Raw genomic sequence first — 21,576 nt, 5'->3', positions numbered from 1 at the left:
GAACCTGTCTCCCCTGAGGGGAGAGGATTCCTGTACGGGTAAAAGGGTTGGATCCTCTCCATCACTACATGGGATTGTCCTTGATGGCCCAGGGAGGTTGAGAGAGCTTGTGGACCAGACTTTCTTCACTCCTAGTCAGGCAAGGTATACATTACAGTCAATACTGAAGCACATCTTCCACCTGCTCCTAAGCATGGGCTGTCCTGGATAGTAGCTCTGCCAGCAGGCAAGAGGGGCTGGCACTTTCCTCCATCCCTGTCTGGGCTCTAGCTCCCCCAGTTCGAAGGGTGTTCAGCAGGGAAAGGCCCTTGGCTCCTCTCCCCACATTTTCTGGGCTTTGAACCCCTCTAGAGAAGTGGTCCTTCTATGGGGGGGTGAGATGGGCTGGATCCTTTCCCATCACTTCCAACTTCCCGATGGGGCAGAGACCCTGAGCATGCGGGGAGGGGGCAGGGGCTCCTCTCTTTGGGGAGTCTCGCTGCCAGAGGGCGGCTAGATCCTCAGCCTCATGGGGGAGGGGGCAGGGCCACTGAGAGGGCAGGGGGCTGGATCCTGCTTCTCTGCTGGGCTCCCAGCTTCCCCATCGGAGGAGACCCTCTTCTCAGCCCCGCCCCCCACCCCCGGCCCGCGACCCGGCTCAGGCCAGGGGTAGCGGAGTAAAGTGCTCTCCGTAGTAATGTGCTACTTACGGTGTACTGAGCATGCTCAGGACACCCGCTGAAGCCACTGCCCTTCGCCCTGCCCTTATTAGCCGCAGGATGCTGCGGACCGCTTTTGACAGGGGTCCAGGGAAGGCGCATCTTTTGACAAAAGCTGTTTCTTACAATGCTTCCGTATAAATAACTGCTACGGGGGGGGGGCACATTTCTACACGTAGCAGTTTCACATACACCACAGTGCAAGAAATTGCTACCTGCTGGCCTTTGCTGCGTCCGGTAGCACTTTACTACAATAGCGGTTTATTACAATCCATTACGTATCAAGAAAAGGAGGACTTGTGGCACCTTAGAGACTAACACATTTATTTGAGCATAAGCGTTCCTGAGCTACCGCTCACTTCATCGGCTGCATTACGTATCAGTAACTACGACCAGTTGCACATGTCGACACGGCGCAGTTTAATACACTCACGCCCCTCCTCCCACAACCCGCGGGGGGGGCGAAGGGCCGGGCCAGGGAGGTCACAGGAGGGCGGCCGGGGTGAGCCCTTTAGTACACTACACCGGCCCGGCGCTGCGGCTGGACAGCTCCGGGCGTAGCGCCCGCGGGCGCCGGGGAAAGCGCCCCTGGCCCGCGGGACTGGGGCGCAGGCGCCCGCCCCAGGTAGGATGAAAGGATGGCGTAGCAGCTCCGCCCCTCTCTTGTGATGGGGGGAGCGGGGCGGGGCCGCGCCGCGCGTGCGCGCGCGGCCGAAGCAGGGAGTCTCCACGCCGCGCCTCTGTCGCCTCCTTCCGAGCAAGGCGGCGGCGGCGGCGGCGGGGCTGCGCGAGCGGTGCAGCGGGCGCGAGAAGCTGGCGCGGCCATGGCCGGGGACGGGGCGGAGGAGGAAGATGAGGCGGGGGAAATTCCCCCGCAGCCCAACGGGCTCCTCCCGGGGAAGGAGGCCAAGCGCGGCAGCCCCTTGGCCGGGGCGGATGCTGGGGCGCTCCCGGAGGCGCAGGCCATGCTGCTTTCCCCGGACTCGGGCGTGGCGCGGGCGGCCATTCGGCTCTCCTGGCGCAGGCTGCTCGTGCTGGCCGTGTTCAGCCTCTACTCGCTGGTGAACGCCTTCCAGTGGATCCAGTACAGCATCCTGAGCAGCGTCTTCGTGCACTTCTACGGCGCCTCCTACAACCGCGTGAACTGGCTCTCCATGGTCTACATGGCGGCCTACGTGCCGCTCATCCTGCCGGCCACCTGGCTGCTGGACACCCGCGGCCTGCGCCTCACCGCCCTGCTGGGCGCCGGCCTCAACTGCTTGGGCGCCTGGCTGAAGTGTGCCAGCGTCCGGCCGGACCTCTACCCGCTCACCCTGCTGGGCCAGACCGTGTGCGCGGTGGCCCAGGTCTTCATCCTGGGGCTGCCCTCCCGCATCGCCGCTGTCTGGTTTGGGCCCAAGGAGGTGTCCACTGCCTGCGCCGTGGCCGTGCTGGGCAACCAGGTGAGCGGAGGGGAGCCTGGGAGGACCTGGGGCAAAGGGGAGGGGGAGAGCGAGCAAATGCGGAAAGGGAGCAAAAGATCCGGGGGGGGGGGGGGGATGGGCTGTGTAGGAAGGTGGAAGTCGGGTTTGCGCCCTTCGTTTTAGAAAAGAAATGCCCGGTTGAGTCGTGGGGGGACAGGGGTAGGTCGGTGTTCATCAGTGCAGCAGCCACAAATCCATGGTTTAGAAGGGGAGAAATCGAGGTTAAGGAAGAGGGGAAGGAAAGCCAGACGGAAGGAGGGGAAGAGAAGAATCTGGTTGAAGCTGGGGAAAATCTCAGCTGAAGTTAGAAGGTGCTGATGGCGGGTGGGGGGGACCCTTTGATAATGGTGTATTTCTGCGTGCTCGCTTTTGTAATACAGTATACAGAACTGATGTTGTTTGAATGAGGAAAATTCAGACCCCAAAAGAGATTTGCCATTGATCTGCACACAGGAAAATCCTCTATCACAAGAAGGAGAGAGTTAAAATCCAGTACTTTTTTGTGCATCCTCCCCACAAACCAATGTGGTGTTTTTTTTGTTTTTTTTTCCCCCCCTTGCAAATGAGCGTGGCAGGCCTACATTGGTGAAAATCTAAACTAGTTAGTCATTTCAAAGCGGGCTTTGTATGAGAAACCTGACTGCTCTGATTCAGCATCTTTTCCGAAGTTTTCAAGGGCACATGGATGTTAGAGGCTCATTATAATTAATAGAGGCTTTGGCTGATGTATTTCTTTTAAACTAATGTTATAGAAAGTTAAATTATCTGTCCTTTATAATCCAATATGGCAAGTACTTAAACAAACCACATCAAAGAACAAAACTGGGGTAACATCACCAAGTAACTTAAAGTGCTTGTTTCAAATATGTACAGCATGGTTCCATTTTTAAGAGTGTTTTTCATAAAAACGAATCCAATGAAAGTTAGGGAAAGAATGAAAAAACTAATGGAGAAACAAGCTTTAGTTGAAACTTGTAATGAGGTGAAAGGTCTGTTTAACTTTGTGTTAAATAACTGATTATCATTTTCCCAAACAAAAAGAAGAGAGAATAAATACACTAAAAAATACTACTATAATACTGCAGCATTGGGGGTGGGGGGAAGGAGATCATGGGGGATGAGAGTCATGTGGAGATGTAGGCAGGGCTTGTGGTCTGAGGGTGAGCCTGGGGCAAATTGTCACTCAGTCCTTGCATCAAGGCTCTCTATGATGATGCTGCCTTGGTGTGCTAGGCTACTTAGGTATTAGCTCTGTGGAATCCCTTTAAGAACTGATTACCCCCATTCCCTCCACACATCCATGACTCCACATCTCAGACCCTCATGTGTTGTTTCTATGGGGGATGCCATATGGAGGTGGGATGCTGGGGGTAGGCAAGAGGACCTGCCCCTTTCATGCTCCGAAATTCAGGTAGAAGTCTTCATGCTCACCAACTGTAGTCTGGATCTGATGAACCAGTTCATGACGAACAGACTGGGATTGCCCTTTGGTGAGCATCAATAATCTTGCCAGGACAACTGGATAATTCATGAGAGGAGCTGATGATTTCAGTCTTGTGGAAGTTCAACTGGAAGTCATCCTACCCCACTATAAGAGTGAGTTAGTTCTAAAGCTATGTTTTAGTCATGGGTATTTTTAGGAAAAGTGATGGGCAGTAAACAAAAATTCATGGCCCATGACTTGTACTATATTCCCCTAACTAACACTTGGGACCATGGGTGCTCTCGAGGGGTGGTCGGGGGGGGGGGGCACCACAGGGACTGGGGGGTGGCTAGGTACCCTTGCTGGTGCTGTGTGGGGGGAGGTTTGGCAGGGCTGGCAAGCTCCCTACTCGGCTCCGGATGTTCCTGCAGCTCCTAGGGGGAGGGAAGGCCAGTGGGGCTCCCTGCGTTGCCCTCTCCATGAGCTCTGGCTCCACAGCTCCCATTGGCTGGGAACCACAGTCAATGGGAGTTGTGGTGGTGGTGCCTGCAAGCATGTGCAGCGTACTGAGACCCCTGGCTCCTCTGCTTAGGAGCTGCAGGAACATGCCGGCAGCTTCTATGGAGCCTCCCCGAGGTATGTGCCGCCCCACATCCCAATTCCCTGCCCCAGTCCTGAGCCCCCTCCCACCCAAACTTCCTCAGCAGTGGCCGGTAACAAGAGACACAACCAAGAGAAATTTAAAGAAACTATGCTTATGCCTGCAGAAATTTTCAAATATTTTACATACCAGGAGCCAAATTTTAAGTCATAGCCTTCTATTTTTCTTGAATTAGAGGCTGAATTGAAATTGGCCCAAAACATAAACCTGCTATTTTTGTATTTTATGGCACTTCTTATCAGGCTTAATAGTAACTGAAAATGTGTTTCTACAAAGGCATTCCCTTCCCAGTTGCCCATCTCTTCCTGATTAATCCTGCAGTGAAAATATAATGCTGAACTTCCCTTTTATAACATCAGGCTGTGAAGTCAAATGCAGGATCATGATCAAGAACGAGGGAAGACTGGTTTGTAAGAGAAACGCATGTCCTATCTAGATGTACTATACATTCAGATACAGAATGACAAGCCAAGTAAATGTTTGTGCATAAAGCAGTGTTCTCGTATGAAATTTCCTCCTTAGAGAAGGACTTCCATAATTTTTTTTTGTCTGTGTGTAACATTCCAACTGTGGCATTGCAGTGAAGAGGAGGAAAACTCATTTATGGAAATATTGGCTGTTGGTTGTCAGTACAATTGACAGATCAATAACTACTGCCTTTCAGTACAGTGCAGGAACACTTTTTTCCTTTGTAATTCTTATTAATCACTTTCTGTGCTATAATATAAGATTCGTATTCCACAGGTTAGGACTTTTTTCTTTGTTCTTTTGATTGCTTGTGTTCACAGGAAAGTGTACTTGTTTTTTTTTTTTTTTTTTTGTCTTTTTACAGCTTGGCACGGCAATTGGCTTCTTGTTACCACCAATTCTGGTTCCAAACACAGTTGATGATACTGCTTTAATGGGGCATAATATCAGCATCATGTTCTATGGAACAGCAGCAGTATCCACACTTTTATTCTTAGTAACATTAGTTGGTAAGTGAAACATCTCATATAGTGACTGCGTGAGCAAAGCAAACCAATAGTGACTCTAAATTGCATGAACTGCAGCTTTTAGAACAAATTGCAAATCCCACCTCTTTGACTTAGCTTTCCTTGAAATAAACTTATCAGTGTCTCACCCCAAACATCTGCTTTCTGTCGAGGTACTCTTAGCAAGTGGTGAATTAAATGTGCTTGTTTTTTGTTCTTGGGAGGTGCTGCTTTCTATAATGGTAAGGGCTGTATAAGTATCTAGATAAGTTGAATTCATGAGCAAGTTTTGTTTGGCTAAAATAGTGTTTGCCTGTGTTTAACCATGTTTTGCTGTGTTGTGTGTTGGCCCTGAGCTGTAGAAAAAGACCTGAATAGACTTAGGCCTAGTCTGCACTAAAAAGGGTTTGCAGGAATAGCTAGATCTGCAAACTCTCCTAGTATAGATGCCCCTTGTACCAAAAAGTGCTTTTGTCAGAATAGCGAATACCAGCTCCCTAAATTATGAGCTTTTCCCCACAAAAGCACTTTTTTTTGCCAGTATAACTGCATCTAAGCTAGAGCTTTTGCTGGTATACAATGCTATTTAAAAAGAAAAATCACAACTCTACCTGTTACTACATCAGCAGATGTTTTAAGAGTAGATTTAGCCTCAGTTTTCTGTTTTAACTTTAAACAAGTTGAAATGCAAAAAATTTGAGAGTAAGCTTCTGTAAATTGTACACTGATAATACTTGAGGTGGTTTCTGCATGTTACCTCTTGTGGGATGTGCCCCAAGGTGCTCAAAAAGCAGTGGGTGTTGGGGTTGCACAAGCATCGCCTCAAGGCACTGAATGCTCACAGGTGAGATAAGAGCCTGGCCCCAGTTGCCTCAGTACCTTCCTTTTCTGTGGCTAGCTGCAGGTGTAGCAATGCAAAACTCCCTCAGTTTTGCTTTAGAGAAGAGATCGATGGAAATGCATTTAGAGATGTGTTCTTGTTGGGACTGGAGCAGAGTTCTCCTATTCTGTGGATTTGTATGTACATTGGTGATCAGACAGGACAAAGGCCTGTGTCATTCTGATCCCTCGTGTTTGGGCCAAGTAGTATAGGTATGTGCATCTTCTGGATCTTTCATGGTTGTCTTCAGAATGTCTAGCCCAGGAAGACAACCTTGTTATGCATCCCCAGGCCAAAGTCTCTTTATCTTGCAGCTTGGATTATGAGACATCAGCTTCTGATCTAGTGCATCCGGTAAAGTTGCATTTCATACTACAGTCCATAAAACCTTCCAGTGTTACTAACAGTTTCCATTCCTGGTATCTCTGTTGGCAGCATGTCTCCATGCTCTGCTCCCTCTTAATCTGTTTTTGGACTTTTTGTTATAACTGAAGTCTCTCAATTTTCTGCCATTCCTTCAGTTGACAACTGTAAAATATTCAGCCATCCCAACATCAGGAGATTCCCTAAAGGACTGATGTCAGTTTAAAGAAGTGTTCAGAAACAGGATCTCAGCTTAATGCTGCCAGAGTTAGAGTACTCCTTTTGAACCCTAGGGATAGTGTTCTTCATTCCATTGGTTGCTAAAAACATTATTCTTAGGGCTGGTCTGACCTCAAAGCGCAATAGGGAACTTTGAGTGCACAGCAGCAGCGTCCATGGCACACAGACTGTGTGTAGCATGTTACTGAGCAGTAGATTTACATCCCAGCTTGCCAGGCTCTAACCCATCTAGACAAGCCCAAGGTCAGTTACATCTATGATAAATGAATGAGTTGCAGGCTTTCATAGTTGATACTCCCTTTGCTTTATTCCACGTGGACACGTGTCCATGTTCCTCATGTATAACTTTTACCTGAAGTTCAGCTTGATTTCCTCCTCTTACACCAGATAGTTTATTTCCTGTTTTCTTGATTAAAAACCTCCTTACCTGTCATTGGAAGGAGTTGTGAGGTTTTAGTGGAGTTTTGTTTGCTAAAGCTTCAGGAAGATGGATAGGACATCTGTGGATAGGACAATGTTTATAAAGCTGGTGAGCTGCTCTTATTTTTCCAGTCTTCAATATTGAATTCACATTTCTCATTCACAGTCAATGTGAAAGCTGCTGATCAATACTGCAGATTGGTGATTGAGTGTCTAGTGATTACCAGATATCAGTGTATGAATTTATCTAACCTGAGGATGTCTATAGTTTAAGGAAATGGTAGGGGAAAAATACTAATTGAATAGATCAAAGTAATGAGAACTGAATCCTACTAAGATAAAATGTAAACACATTCAAGTATTGTTAAATAGCAAGTAAGAAAGGATTTGTGTTTAGACTTTATTTCATAAATCTTTATATGCTTTCTGTTTTAGTGGTCCCACCTACAGTGAAAAAAGAAAAAATACTAAATCATCAAATACAGCTGAATGCCACTTGAACAATTTTTGACACTGGTTTTGTATCCACAGCATATTGAACTGGTATGGTGTGAATGTCTTTAGAGATATACACAAAGGTCAGAAAGGTTTTAATGGATTCATTGACTTATTCGTATCCAAAAGATCCCTAAAGAAACTCCAGAGCCAATGGTATATTTACAGAAATCCAACTTTTAATACTATAAATAAAATTAGTTATACTACAGACTGTTAAGGGTCTGATACAAACACACATACCAAAGCATGTAAATTCAGGTACCACTGACAGTCTCTTCTTTCCCTATTCTCTTATGTTTGTATGTTGTAGAACATTTAGTGATTGGGGTGAAATTCATCCTTCTGTAGGGGGTCTGCATGAAGACTGTGTGTACCATTTAAGCCCTTTAAAATGGTGCATAAATGGTATAGAGGTCCTTGGCAGGTCTTCTTCACAAAAATGTTTTTTTCATCTTGTGACCTTTTGTCACAAATGTTATAATACTGAGATCTAATGGAGTTAGCATAGCATTGCATTCGGCCTTATAACTAAATAAGGGAGCTAGATTGACCCTCATTTTGCCACTGTAAGCAGAACATCTCAATACTTAAGACAAGGGCTAGGTGATCTGATTAATGTGATCTTGCTTCATTCCAGAGTGGATTGATTTTAATCATGATATAAATCAGCAAGCAGAAAACCTTGAGTTAAATCATCACTTTTAATCTTTATTTTGCTTTTGTACTTTTTAGTTGTTTTCCTAAATAGCAGCTGATTCTCATTGGTTGGTAACAATTGAAATATGTCGATTTGCTATTAAATGCCCTTATGCTAAGTTTTTGGTACTACTTTTTACTAAACTATATCTATACACATTTATTTTAGCAATTTTATACTTTAACATATTTTCAGATTTTCTTAATTTTTATATTTTTATTGTGTTAGAAAATGAAGAATGACACATTCCTTATTTGATTTTTTTTTTTTTTGGTTTTTAACTTGTGATTTGTGGCAAACTGAATTTGAATGGAAATTGAAATTCAGTTAAATTGCTTTTATTAGACTACTTTGAATATAGTGGTTACAGACAAAAACAAGTAAATTAATCAAAACATGTTTTGCATTAAAAACTGATTTATTAATCAAAGGAAGTAGTGATAGTGAATTGTTTCTTGTCTGCATGTCTTTCAAGATTTTAGGGCTAGTCGATCTCTGACATCTCGTTTTTATTCAGTCATTGGAAGAGGAAAACAAGCTTTCCTGCTTTTTCCGCTCCCAGTCAGTTCCTTACCTTTGAATTGACTAGTCATTGAACTGAACTAGTGGAATAAACTGAAATGAAGAAAATATTCTCTCTGCATCTGCAGAAGAAGCTACTGCTGTCAAAAGCTGGTTTAGCACTTCAACAAACAGCTGGTTCCAGGTACTTAGCCAGTGACTTCCATCAGTTGAATGGTTTAGGCAGCAAATGTACTGATAAAATATAATTTTTTAAAACAATTTTAATAGATTATAGTATGTTTAGGCCTTAATATAGGTTGTGATAGCAATGTTATCCAAAAATATCTCCCATCAAACTAGGATTCAAAGAGGCTTTCAAGGAAAGTCAGCTGACTTCCTCTTTAGTACAAGGACAATAAGTTAGAGCATGAGAAGGAGCAATCAACAGTTTAAACACTCTTCCTTTTTTTTCCAGTCCTCTAATGCACTGGTTATTTAAGCAGTCTGCAAAAGGTTGTTACTATAGAACAGTGGTTTTCTACCTGTGGTCCATGGACTCCTGGGGGTCCACAGACTCTGCCTAAGATTTCCAAAGGGGTCCACATCTCCGTTCAAAAATTTTGGGGGTCCGCAAATGAGAGAAGGTTGAAAATCACACCTTTAATGTAAGGGCAATAGCACAGATCAGATTTTCTCAAGTTTTGTTCTTCAGTTATCTGTGGGGCCAATCAGAAAAGAGAACTGAGTTACTGTAACTTGGCAAGTTTCCAGTGAAACAAAATAGTCTCCCTTGAAGGATATCTAGAGTAAAGGACTCTTAGGGCTTATTTACATGAACATTTAGTTAGCAGGTTTCAGAGTACCAGCCATGTTAGACTGTATTCGCAAAAAGAAAAGGAGTACTTGTGGCACCTTAGAGACTAACAAATTTATTTGAGCATAAGCTTTCAGGAGCTACATGCATCCGATGAAGTGAGCTGTAGCTCACGAAAGCTTATGCTCAAATAAATTTGTTAGTCTCTAGGGTGCCACAAGTACTCCTTTTCATTTAGTTCGCAGCAGCCTGGATTGTGAATATCCTAATCTACTCTGCTGTGGATTAACTGTGCATGTGGACCCTGCTGACACACCGAGTCATTAATGTGCTTTGGTCTAGTCTCATCTCAAAGAAGACTAGATCAAAGAGTACTAATGAATTGTTTATGTGCAGAGCAGAGTCCACATGGGCATTTAGTTCACAGCCGCCTAGTGTAGGATAGATTCAGACCCCAGCTACTGCAAACTAATTAATTATTTGTGTAGACAAGCCCTTAATCTTGGTCCTTTACTCTCAACCAGGAGGAAAATAAGCTCTTTAAAAAGTTATGGTGAAGGCTTACCAATACTAATGCTTCAGTTTCAGGACTTGAACTGTTGCATCTTCTTTCTTAACTGAAGTTAGCTCAAGGTGTATTTAGGGAAGTGCTGATGCACTGGCTTGTTTACTTCTGGGACTCCAACTACAAACTGGACCAGGTCCAAATAGAGTGGAATATGTTGATCCTGGTTTGGGTAAGCTGTTCAGTCATCTTGAAAAGAGAGAGACATAATAATGCTCTGAATAGTGTGCCAATTAATTTATGCCACAGTATGACTTGGGCATTTGCTTAGAGTAATTGTATTCTAAGATGTAAGGGCCCAAACATGTAACAGATGAAAAATGTCTCTAGGGTATGTTTGTCAGTAGCCTTCCAACCAGAGTGAATGAAGGTGGCATGTTCAGTCTGGCTAGCTCTCATCGGAGGATAAAGTCGAATGGAAGACGTTTGTTGTTTATGCTTTCATAAAAATCTACTTTATGATGTTCCTTTAACCGGAACATTTTGTATTCACGTAAAATCCCAAGCCATTACTCAGGGTAAACTGGTAAAGATAAGTAGGGTGAAAAACTCTGTTAATGTTGTTCTTTTGTGTGTGTTCTAGTGTTTGATGAAAAGCCTAAATTTCCTCCAAGCCAGGCTCAAGCAGTTCTCCAGGACATTCCTCCTGAAGATTACTCTTATAAACAATCAATAATTAACCTGTTCAGAAATATTCCTTTTGTGCTTTTGCTGATCAGTTATGGTGAGTGTTGCCTTTTATCTTTAGGCTGGTAATAAAGGCCAGATACATTCCTAGAGTCCATCCAATCTTTGCCATGCCATCACTCATTTAACAGCTTGAGATCAAAAACTGTGGGTGGCCTGTGGTCTTCTCAAAAACATGAGCAGAATTCAGTGCATCATGGTACTTTTGGAGGAAACAGGTAGATGAAAGGCTGTCATTAGCTCTACATCTGACATCCTTCACCCCCTAGTAGAAGGTCTACTTATACTAATTGTACTAGCACTTCTGGCATTAAGATTGGGCCTGGAATGACTGAAGCTTAATTGATGTGAAGCCTTGACAAATCATAGTTTTTATAGCTGCTAAATGATTAAGAGATTAGTTCTGGGGGGACAAAGTCATGTAGCATGGTAAATTTCTCTAGTGTAGACACAGCCTGGGAGAGCAAGACTTGTTGAGGAAAGTAGCTTTATTGCTTTGTTTTTCTCTGATGTATGGAAGACCTAGGGAAACAAACTGTGGGAACAATGAAGCTGACTGTATACAAAATGCTTTTAAATGCACAAAGCAAACCCACTGAGGAAAGCATAAATATATCTTTAATCTCTTTAAGTTATTGTTGTTTTAATTACCATTTTTAAGAATAGGTAAAATACATTCGGACATGTGTGATTTTTAATTTGAGTGGTTCCTTCTAAGGAGTAGCTAACATAGACCCCTAAAATTGTCATTCTAATTCAACTCATTCAGACAAATGATGGCTTGAATGGTAGCCCTTGAGAGTCTGGGCACAGATTATAGCAGGAGGGCAGGGGTGCTTTAGGATAGAGAGAAACCTCCCCCCCCCCCCCCCCCCAAAAAAAAAAAGCAATAAGTAGACATCGAGCTGGTGACTTACTGAGTTTCCTGGTGGGGAATGTTGCTTCTTTTAATGTAAACGTTTAACCATATCGTAAATGTCAATAATAATCAATGATATGGAGGGTACATCATGTTGTTTTGCTATTGCAGGTATGATGACTGGGGCATTTTATTCTGTCTCCACATTATTGAACCAAATGATAGTAACATATTATGTGGTAAGTTTCTCTTGAATCCTTTGCTTTTTCATTTGTATATCTGCAGAGTTGTTTTACCAGGTGTTTTGTGGGCATTTTTGTGTGATCAACGATTCATTCTCCTTTGTAGTCCCTTAAAATTGCATGCTCCATACAGTTATGGAGGTGATAAGTATTAGTGTTTGAATTTATAACTGTCAAGAGGTCTGGGAGCCTGACTCCTTGAGTGGAAGTGAGTTATTAATAAACACCATATAAATATTTGTTGAAAGGGAGAAGAAGTGAATGCTGGGAGGATTGGCTTGACACTGGTGGTAGCAGGAATGGTGGGTTCCATTATTTGTGGTTTGTGGCTGGATTACACCAAAACATACAGGTGAGTGAGTGGAGTTGGGATGGGCAGGGGTAGGGCGGATGTGCAATTGTTAGGGGAGGGAAAAAAGTCTTTTATAAAAATGCAGATTCAAGTGCACCTTTGTGGAAGGGAAATGATTTTAAAAAAAAAAAAAATCAGTATGTTCATGATTTTTCTTTGTCCTTGAGGGAGTGCCATGACTGAGACTGAGGTAGGAGTCTTGGAGTCTGTCTCATTGCTTTCTGGCCAGAATGAGGTTGGGGCAGGGTTGGGCTGAGTCCGCTATGGGGTGATGTGAGAATTTGTAGGAGTTTCTGTCTATCCCTGTAGCTGGAGAATGCATACACGATGTTAGCAAAATAGGAAAGGCATCTTGGGTTCCAGCAGACCCACCTCTCCCCGTTCTATCTTGTTCCAGCTTTGACCCAACAAGTTCCTCCTTTGGTGGAGCATACTGGCTTCACCACATTGTAAATTAGGAGCTTAATTTATTTATTCAAATTTTTGCACCCTCTACTGGGTCTTTAAATAAGCATAACACAGCCTTTAATCCAGCGGATGTCAGTGGAGCAGAACACTGTTACAGGCTCTGTAGTATGCACATGCTGTGGTATTTAGCAAACATGTACAAGGGAAATAGGGGATGTTGATTTTCAAAACAAGAACGGTCTTAGAGTGAAGTTAGTCTCTAAGGTGCCACCGGTACTCCTTTTCTTTTTTCAGTGACTGTTACTTTATTATAAATTATGTACAGTAGCTTTAATAACCCTAGTGGATGGTAATGCAGTAGGATGGTTGCCCTGCTGCATATGATTGCTAATAAAACTAATGTGTGCCTCAGTTGCTCAGACTGCATCCATTAGTACAATTTGTATATATATCTGAGTTGGAATTACCTGAAGCAGATTTTTAAAACTCATATTTCAGTTATAGCAAAGAAAATATGTAATATTCACATGACTTCCATGTTGGACAATATGTATTGTCTTCTCGGGTTTACAGTGGGTATTTTCTCTTGGCTTTTGTTTGCAGACAGACTACTTTAATTGTTTACATTCTCTCATTTGTTGGAATGATCATATTTACTTTCACCCTGGACATTGGACACCTTGTAATAGTGTTTGTGACTGGAGGAGTGCTTGGGTAAGGAATCAAAGCGGAAAAGAAGACATGTTGTAATTCCAGTTTAAAAACTATATTTGAAGGTATCTAATGGCTTTTTTTTTAAACTAAAAGACTATACCTGCAAAACTCCATTTCCATACATACTACCTATATTATATTACAGATACAATGGGGACCAAATTCTGGTCCACTAAGGTCAGTAGATTTACTCTGTTTTCATCGGTGTGAAGAAAACCAGAATTTAGCTTTCTTATATGAGCCTGATCCAAAGCCCATTGAAACAAATGAGTCTTCCCATTGACTTCAGTGGGCATTGGATCAGGCCCCCAAATAAACAAAAATAGTGGGATTGGGCATTTGAGCTCACTAATAATAATTGCTACTAGGTACAATTTATATTTTTCTAGCACCCAAAATATGCTAGGCACATCCCAAATGCAGAGGAAGATGCAGTCCTTGCCCCCAAGAGCATATAATCTAAAAAACCAAAGAGAGGTGGGGAAAGGGATATACAAGTGAAGCGACTGGGGTGATAGGCATTAAGTTTAAGTTATAATTGTAAAAAGTAAGTACACTGAGTTCCCATCTGCCCTCCATTCAGTTCCCCCAATTTCCACAGCAATCCCCAGGTGCAGTTCTAGTGTCTCTACTGATGGTCAATCCCATTCCTCCACAGCGGGATGAGCACACTTTTTGGCCCGAGGGCCACATCTGCATATGGAAATTGTATGGGGAGCCATGAATGCTCACAAAACTGGGGGTTGGGGTGCAGGAGGGGGTGAGGGCTCTGGCTGGGGTTGAGGGTTCTGGGGTGGGGCCAGAAATGAGAAATTCAGGGTGCAGGAAGAGGCTCCTGGTGGGGGGTATGTGGGTGGGTAGGCTCTGACTGGGGGTGCAGGCCCTGGGGTGGGGATGAGGTGGTGGGAGGGCAGGAGAGGGATCGGGGCAGGAGGTTGGGGTGCGGGAGGGGGTCAGGGTGCAGGGTCCGGGCGCGCTTATCTCAAGCAGCTCCCAGAAGCAGTGGCATGTCCCGCCTCAGTCTCCAATGTGAAGGTGCGGCCAGGTGGCTCTGTGTACTGCCCTGTCTGCAGGCACCACCCCTGCAGCTCCCACTGGCTGTGGTTCCCGGCCAATAGGAGCTGCAGGGGTGGTGATTGCGGCAGGGGCAGCGTTCAGAGCCACCTAGCTGCCCCTATGTGTGCCGCTGCTTCCAGGAGCTGGGTGGAGTCACGGCACAGATCACTTATGAATGAGAACCAGACAAACGTGTCAGGACTAGAATGGTGGAAGGACATGAGAATGAAATTGTAAAACAAGGGCAGATAAGTAGGGAGGGCCAGATTAAGCCCTAAATTATATAAATTCTTGAAATCAAGCGCATTACACTGTAACCTGATACTTTTAAAATTACCTTTTTGTTCAGGTTTGTTTTTCATATCCATAGCAATGGAATAGAGCCACACTTAGGATACTCCTTGTTCTCACCCTTTCCCCCCGCCCCCCCTTCCCTGCAGCTTCTTCATGACGGGTTATCTCCCACTTGGCTTTGAGTTTGCTGTGGAAATTACATACCCAGAGTCTGAAGGCACTTCATCAGGACTCCTTAATGCTTCAGCACAGGTTATTGCAGACTTATTCTTGTAAATGAGGGTAACATTTAATAAAGCCTCTCTGCCTGAATTTTTGGGGAAACAGTCCTAGATTTGACTGCTGACATTTTATTGTGCTCCTATAGTGTTTGTTTATTTACCAGTCTCTAGACTGGTAGAATAACTATAATAACTGATCTGAATTTTTATAAGCTAAATTAGAAGAGATTTACTAAGTGAGTCTAATAAAATCTGAAATGTTTTATGATTGATTACAGATATTTGGGATTTTCTTTACGCTGGTTCAAGGAAAGCTCATAACAAATTATGGCCCTCTTGCAGGAAACCTTTTCCTCTGTACTTGGATGTTAATAGGCATTATTTTAACAGGTAACTAAACACATTTGCTATTTATCTTTATTTATGTAGGTATTTTTGTTCTTTCTTGATGAATTAATGTCTCTAACAAAGCAATAGAGTTTAAGCACACAGTTTTCTTATCTATGCCAAAGGATGGAAAATTATTCCTTGATTAAAGAATCGTTATTAATATTTACTGCATGCATACCTCATTCTAAGGACAACACAGTAACTACGTATACAGTCATGTTCTTGGCTGCATCTCTACAGCGTTCATAAATTTAGAACATTTTACTATCTTCAAAGTGTTGCAAAACATCTTAGTAAACGCAAATGAAAGAAACATACATCAGTTTAAATTAGTACATTAAGCTGGATTTATTTTTAAATCCAAAGTATGAAAAAACACACTTAAGAAATAGAGATTTTTGGATAGATTTGGTTAAATGGATTTACAGGGTGAAGTTAGTTTTGCCAGTAATGTGTCTGTTTACAAGCCAGAATGATCGTTTAAATATGTGGGGGTTTTTTTAGATCCAATCAAATACATTGCTCAGCAAATAACTGCAAATTAGGCTGGAAATAAGGAATTCATTGTTAATGAGAGTAATCAACCATTTGAACAGCTTACCAAGGTGATGCTCGATTCTCAATCACCAATAATTTCAAAATCAAGATTGGATATTTTTTCTAAAGGATATATTCTAGGAATTATTTTGGCCTTGTGTTTATGGCCTGTGTTATACTGGAGGTCAGACTAAATGATCACAATGGTCCTTTCTGGCCTATGAAAAACTCCAGGTGTTTTTAATTGATTTTAATGTTTTTGGAGTGAATGACTATCTCTAGTAGTTGCCTGAGGTGATCACTCTTCTAAAATAGAATGATCCAATAGTTGTATAAACAGACAGAATAAAACTTTATTTTGTGAAAAAGAGGTTTCTTTGTATGAACTTGATCTGCCAGTTTGGAGGTGAAACCACAAATGCCTTCCAGCTGCCATAAGAAAAGGGATGGAATTGCCTAGTTACGGTAGCTGCCATCACTGATGGCTAATATCTCATTCTCTGGAGATTTGACTGCTAGAGGGGTATTACTCTCAAAATTATGAGAGTAAGGAGTTGGCTAAAATCTGTAAAACTAGTTGCTAGTGGTAGATTTATAGCGGATTTATGTATTGTTGGGCTTTGCTCAAACCTGATGGCTCAAGAGAGTTCAAAGTTTTATGTGCCTCATCACTACAGTGTTGGATTGCACATATCCACATGTGCAGTATGTGTGTATTGGGGGATGGGGCTCTTGTGCATATTGGTGTTTGAGTGTGATAAGAGATTTTTGCCTGTAGGTTTTACTGACAAGCTTGCAAGGCTGTCTTATAAGATCTCATGTTATCTGAAGCCCTATATATGTGGGGCATAGAGAATTCTACTAGTAATTGTCTTACGAAATACGTATTTTTAAAAAGGTTTTTAACGGTGTGCTATTAATGTGCAAAACATTCGTGTCTTGTAGCTGGTTTTTGAGAACTGATTAGGCATTCACTTTTTAATGACTTGTTACATTTTTGGATGTCATTGGCATTCTTCACATTTATTTTTTTGTCTGTAAGGGCAAAACTGTCCATTATGGAATATAATGAGGAAAAACTAACCTTGTTAGCCAATTAGAAATACCCACCACTGAGAGTGGGCTTAAGATAAGAACCTTTTGATTATGAGGAATGCTGGATGTCAGTTGGCTGATAAGGAAATAATGGCATTTTATTTGTGTGTGTGAAAGTTTACCCTCACTAGCTTGAGTTTGATTCCTTAGCCTGTGGACCTTTTTAAAGGTAAATTATCCAATGAAGAACTAGAAATTTGGTTGTTACTTTAAATAGGCCTATAAAGCTTTATCAGCTCATAAAAGTGAATGATAGCACTGCCTCACTTTTGTAGTAATCCAGAACATTTTTGATACTGTAATAACCCTAATACTTATATAATGTGGTGCAAAGAAACTGAAGTAAATCATGCTTATGATATAGATAGGAGGTTGTTTATGCCTCAGATAAAGTGGCTTGCTCAATGTGCCACAACAAGTCAAATTCATGGTTGGAGTGTGGGATTTTTTGATCTTGGGCCTGTGCTTGGTTCACTAGACCACACTTGTAATTTAATGCATTTGAATGTCAAAGCATGTTCCTTTGAAGAGAGGAACTGACTTGGAGGAATCTTAATCCAGAGTAATTCCTGGAATACTGTGTCCCACTCACATGCTTTCATTCCCCAGTGGGTGGCTTGATAGCATTCTTTTCTGGTGGTCTGATGTTTAGTAAGAAATCCCCTGGACATTGTGCACTCAGAGGGAACATGGGAGAGGTGTTGGGGCGTGGAAGTAGATGCTTTCCCTCTAGAATTAAAACTGTTCTGTTCTTTCATATAAGAGATTCTGTACAAAAGTCTTCTATTCTGAGGGCCGCCTTCTGAGGGGATTTAGAGACATGCAAACAGCCTGACAAGACTTTATTATGGGCAGCTCTAACATTCTCAGACTAGAGAAATTACTGTTTGGTTCACTAATTTATACCTGGGACTTAGGCAGCTGTTTACATGTGTACAGGGAAGTATTTGCCAAAAACATCAACAATCACCATGCCCCTACTGATGTCTTAATGTGGCTAAGAAAATGTCATATGTAAAAACTGTTGTTAAATGACTTCTTTGAGGGGCAAGTTTAAAATTTGTGAAGAATATGGGTAGGTGAAAAAGTCAGAGTGCAAATAAAGAAATCTCTTTTGAACAGCTGATAAAGTAACTGCCACATCTGTGCCATAGTGGTGCAGCCAGTCTCCTGGAATGGTCATGGTATGGGAAAGTTGGGGGTTATAAATGTTTTTTTTGTTTCAGCCTTAATCAAATCAGATTTGCGGAGACAGATTCAAAATTCTGGGATTTTGAACACAGACGTTAAAGCTGTAAGTGATTTAACCTTTTTTATTTTGATTATATTATTGCACTTTAATATTAGACTTGTATTTAACTTCAAAATACAGTATGTGACTACTTCCTAATTCAGCTAGAGCAGCTGATACGCTTTAGGGCCTTCCCTCAGTTATCTGATTATTTCTCTATGTAACTGATATGTGTACATCTCTTAACGGTTCTTTAGAATATAGGACAGTGCCACCTGTGCCTTCAGAGTTTCCTCTCTTCTTAATAGCTGGTATTGGTCTCCATATTGCTTGCTGCAGATTAGCCCTTTAACTGCATCAAAATTTACAGTGCTTACTGCAAAGAGCTTTTTTTAAGTATAGGCTTAGGAGTACATGCAATACATCTGGCATTTCAGTGAAATAATGGTCTTCCCTTTAAGTGAGATCCATGTGTGTATGAAAGAAAGGCATGGTCGAGTTTTGTGCCATGGCAAATTTATTGAGTGCGGTTTAGGTGTATCCCAGGGATCAGCAACCTTTGTCACGCAGCCCGTCAGGAAAATCCACTGGCGGGCCAGGGCTGTTTGTTTACCTGCAGGGTCTGCAGGTTCGGCCGATCGCAGCTCCCACTGGCCACAGTTTACTGTTCCAGGCCAATGGGGGGCTGTGTAAAGCAGCGGCCAGCACATCCCTTGGTCTGTGCCGCTTCCCACAGCCCCTATTGGCCTGGAACGGTGAACCACGGCCAGTGGGGAGCTGCGATCGGCCGAAGCTGTGGACGCTGCAGGTAAACAAACTGTCCTGGCCAACCAGTGGATTTCCCTGACGGGCTGCATGCCAAAGGTTGCTGATCCCTGGTGTATCCCTTCGCTCCTTTTGAAGTGAGGGAAAGTTGAGTAATAAGCATTGCTTTATGTTCTTTAGTAGATCACAGGATGTGTATTCCTAGCTGTTAGCTTTGCAATATATTACGTAGTCACTAGTTGTTTAAATGAGGGTAAACAGTTGAAATTTTCCATCCTGTAGTTTTCTTGACCTTCAAGGAAATGAAGATGCCTTTGTGAAGTCTTACTGTAACAGCATCTATCACACAGTTTTCTGCCTACTTTAGGTAATTCACGTGTACCTATAAATTACAGCAGGATTTCCTTATTTTCAAGATCCTCCTCTACTGTATTTAAATACAGTGGGGATGAACTGAATGTTAATCTCAGTAAGATCCATGTCAACACTCCATCTGTAATATAGATGGGAAAATTATATAATTTATAGATCTAAATTCCATATAATTTTTAATTGTAAATTGAAGGGGGAAGGGAATCTGTTTTTTATGCCTTTCTATTATCTAACTCAAACTAATTATTCACCAAATCTAGTTTCTAAAACAGTAATGTAGTCTAACTGGCTATATGAACTGTAGAATTTAGTGATTAGTCTTGTTCACAGGCAAACTGAAGTCAGGGATAGCTTCATTTGTATAACTACTTAATCTCTTAATTCTTTCTGCAGGTACCAGTTGAGAGTCCTACAGAATGTGAAAAATACCAGTCAGAATCAGCCATGTGAGGCAGAAGGAAAATACTGTAGAAACGCACAAGTTTCATGTAATAGTGAACTGCACTAATTAGCATAATAACTAGATTTGTATGTATGAGTCATAAGAATTTTGTTAGAATATTGGTGAGAGTCATTCACTATTACTAAATGAAGATGCACAATTCATTTTGTCTAAGGCATAAACGGTTTTAACTTTATGTTGAATATTTATCACAGCTGTTTTCAGATTTGATAGTCATATTGGTAAAGGTTTCTTTGAATGCTGTCCACCTCCTGAAAGCAGTGCACGCTCAGAACCTCATGGTAAAGAAACTTGCATCAAAAAAATAAATGTCATAACAAATGGCCAGTCAGTTTTAAATGAAGTCACTACGTTTGATTAATTCATTTGCGCAAAGTCACTCTTTCCTAATGCACAATCTGTTACTGGGGAGAGAGGGACTGAACAGACACACAACTGAAAGGGACTGATATTTTAACAGTATTTTTTAATATAAATGTGTTGCAAATTTTAAACCAGTCCTTCTGTTTGAGGGATTCTGTCTTTTAGCACAATACCTAGAACAAAAAAATAATTGCAGGCATGAATGTGTCAGAGTGAAATCTGAAGCTTTACCTGCCTTGAGGCAAACCACAGTATAAAACTTTTTGGTACCCCAATACAGGCAAGGGGAAACACTTTCTGCATGAATTCATCCTAATACTTACAGGGGAGACTTAATAGTGATCTATTGACTATCAAAACCCTTTCACAAAGGTAAAGTGGTCATAGGCAAGGGAGGGCTACGACTTGCTGTACCTCCATAAAATGCTTTGAATGCTGCTTTGGATCGCTGGTGTGAGAGGAGTCCATGTTTACAAAAAGATTGTGCCTTCACTGCTGAACGTTGTAAACCGGAGGAACTGTGGCTCAGTCGAAGTTATATCTGTGTTGTCTTACACTGCTGGGGAAATTCCGTTGCTCAGGTTTAAACACCTCCTCTCTGTGTGCATTTGCTGACTTAACAGAAAATGTCTTCCATCCTTTCCATGCCTCTGCATCATGAACTGTAATGAGATTCTCGAGTTCAGTGCTTGTGTTTATCATGTAACTTGCAAACAACTTGCTTAGAAGTAAAAAAACACTTGTCCTTCAGTCCATATGGCTTTAAACAAATTGTGAAAGGGAAGTGCTTCACTGCCTCCACGCTCTTTGTACTGTGTGTGATAAAGAAGGTTGTGATTTTGTCACAGTGATCATGGAAATCATGAATTTGAATAAAGTCTGTGAAATCTTGGAAATGGTTGTAAAACATATTTGATTATGCCCCCGGACAGAGTGGCCTTGCAACCTGGTGCACAGGGTCACAGCGCTACTCAGGTTTGACCCATCTGCCTTTCTTTCTCCATTTACAGAGGGGTAGATGGACCATAGCTGATTGATGCTGTGAGCTAAATGCCACTAAGTCATAACAGCTGGAGTGGGGAGCTGCTGCTGTGGGGTGAGCTCACTTTATAACTCCCCCAGGCCTTGCCTTTCAAGCACCCCTCATTATGCTCTTGCATGTGTTGATGTAACAAAAACTACGTTGTTTAACTTTCTGTGACTTACCACTTTTGCCTGCACCTTTTCTGTGAAATTTACTGAATGTTTCCATGCCCAAGTCATAGTATTAATCATAAATATAAAGGGGAATTAGGCATTGCAACCCCTAATTCCCCAACTAATAGGT

The 21,576-nt window shown here is 42.4% G+C and overlaps 1 protein-coding gene across 3 annotated transcripts; it reads left to right on the top strand.

The window, feature by feature from the left end:
* Positions 1 to 1,351: 1,351 nt before the first annotated feature.
* FLVCR1 (FLVCR heme transporter 1) lies at positions 1,352 to 21,141 on the top strand. 3 transcript variants are annotated; one of them, XR_005292050.2, is made up of 11 exons: positions 1,352 to 2,140; positions 5,078 to 5,222; positions 10,784 to 10,924; positions 11,918 to 11,985; positions 12,237 to 12,340; positions 13,352 to 13,462; positions 14,959 to 15,064; positions 15,312 to 15,423; positions 18,282 to 18,349; positions 19,334 to 19,418; positions 19,817 to 19,954. XR_005292050.2 is itself a non-coding variant. In XM_038396339.2 (10 exons), the coding sequence occupies exons 1-10, from the start codon at positions 1,367 to 1,369 to the stop codon at positions 19,871 to 19,873; spliced, it is 1,686 nt and encodes a 561-aa protein (XP_038252267.2). In that variant the 5' UTR covers positions 1,352 to 1,366; the 3' UTR covers positions 19,874 to 21,141. The 3 variants fall into 3 exon arrangements, 2 of the variants coding, with proteins under 2 accessions (XP_038252267.2, XP_043367701.1); XM_038396339.2 differs by lacking the exon at positions 19,334 to 19,418 and having other exon boundaries at positions 19,817 to 21,141; XM_043511766.1 differs by lacking the exons at positions 10,784 to 10,924; positions 19,334 to 19,418 and having other exon boundaries at positions 19,817 to 21,141.
* Positions 21,142 to 21,576: the final 435 nt, after the last annotated feature.

This window comes from Dermochelys coriacea, chromosome 3, assembly GCF_009764565.3.
Source record: "Dermochelys coriacea isolate rDerCor1 chromosome 3, rDerCor1.pri.v4, whole genome shotgun sequence".
NCBI classification, from domain to species: domain Eukaryota; kingdom Metazoa; phylum Chordata; order Testudines; family Dermochelyidae; genus Dermochelys; species Dermochelys coriacea.
Note: the sequence above shows the minus strand (reverse complement) of the source record. Positions and strands in the feature narration are given on the sequence as shown.

Bases quoted from the DNA above. Each gene is read 5' to 3' on its own strand.
- FLVCR1 (XM_038396339.2), top strand. From the start codon at position 1,367: ATGGGGGGAGCGGGGCGGGGCCGCGCCGCGCGTGCGCGCGCGGCCGAA. The intron at 10,925-11,917 runs GTGAGTGTTGCC...TTGCTATTGCAG, and splicing joins GCTTTTGCTGATCAGTTATG to GTATGATGACTGGGGCATTT. The intron at 18,350-19,816 runs GTAAGTGATTTA...TTCTTTCTGCAG, and splicing joins TGAACACAGACGTTAAAGCT to GTACCAGTTGAGAGTCCTAC.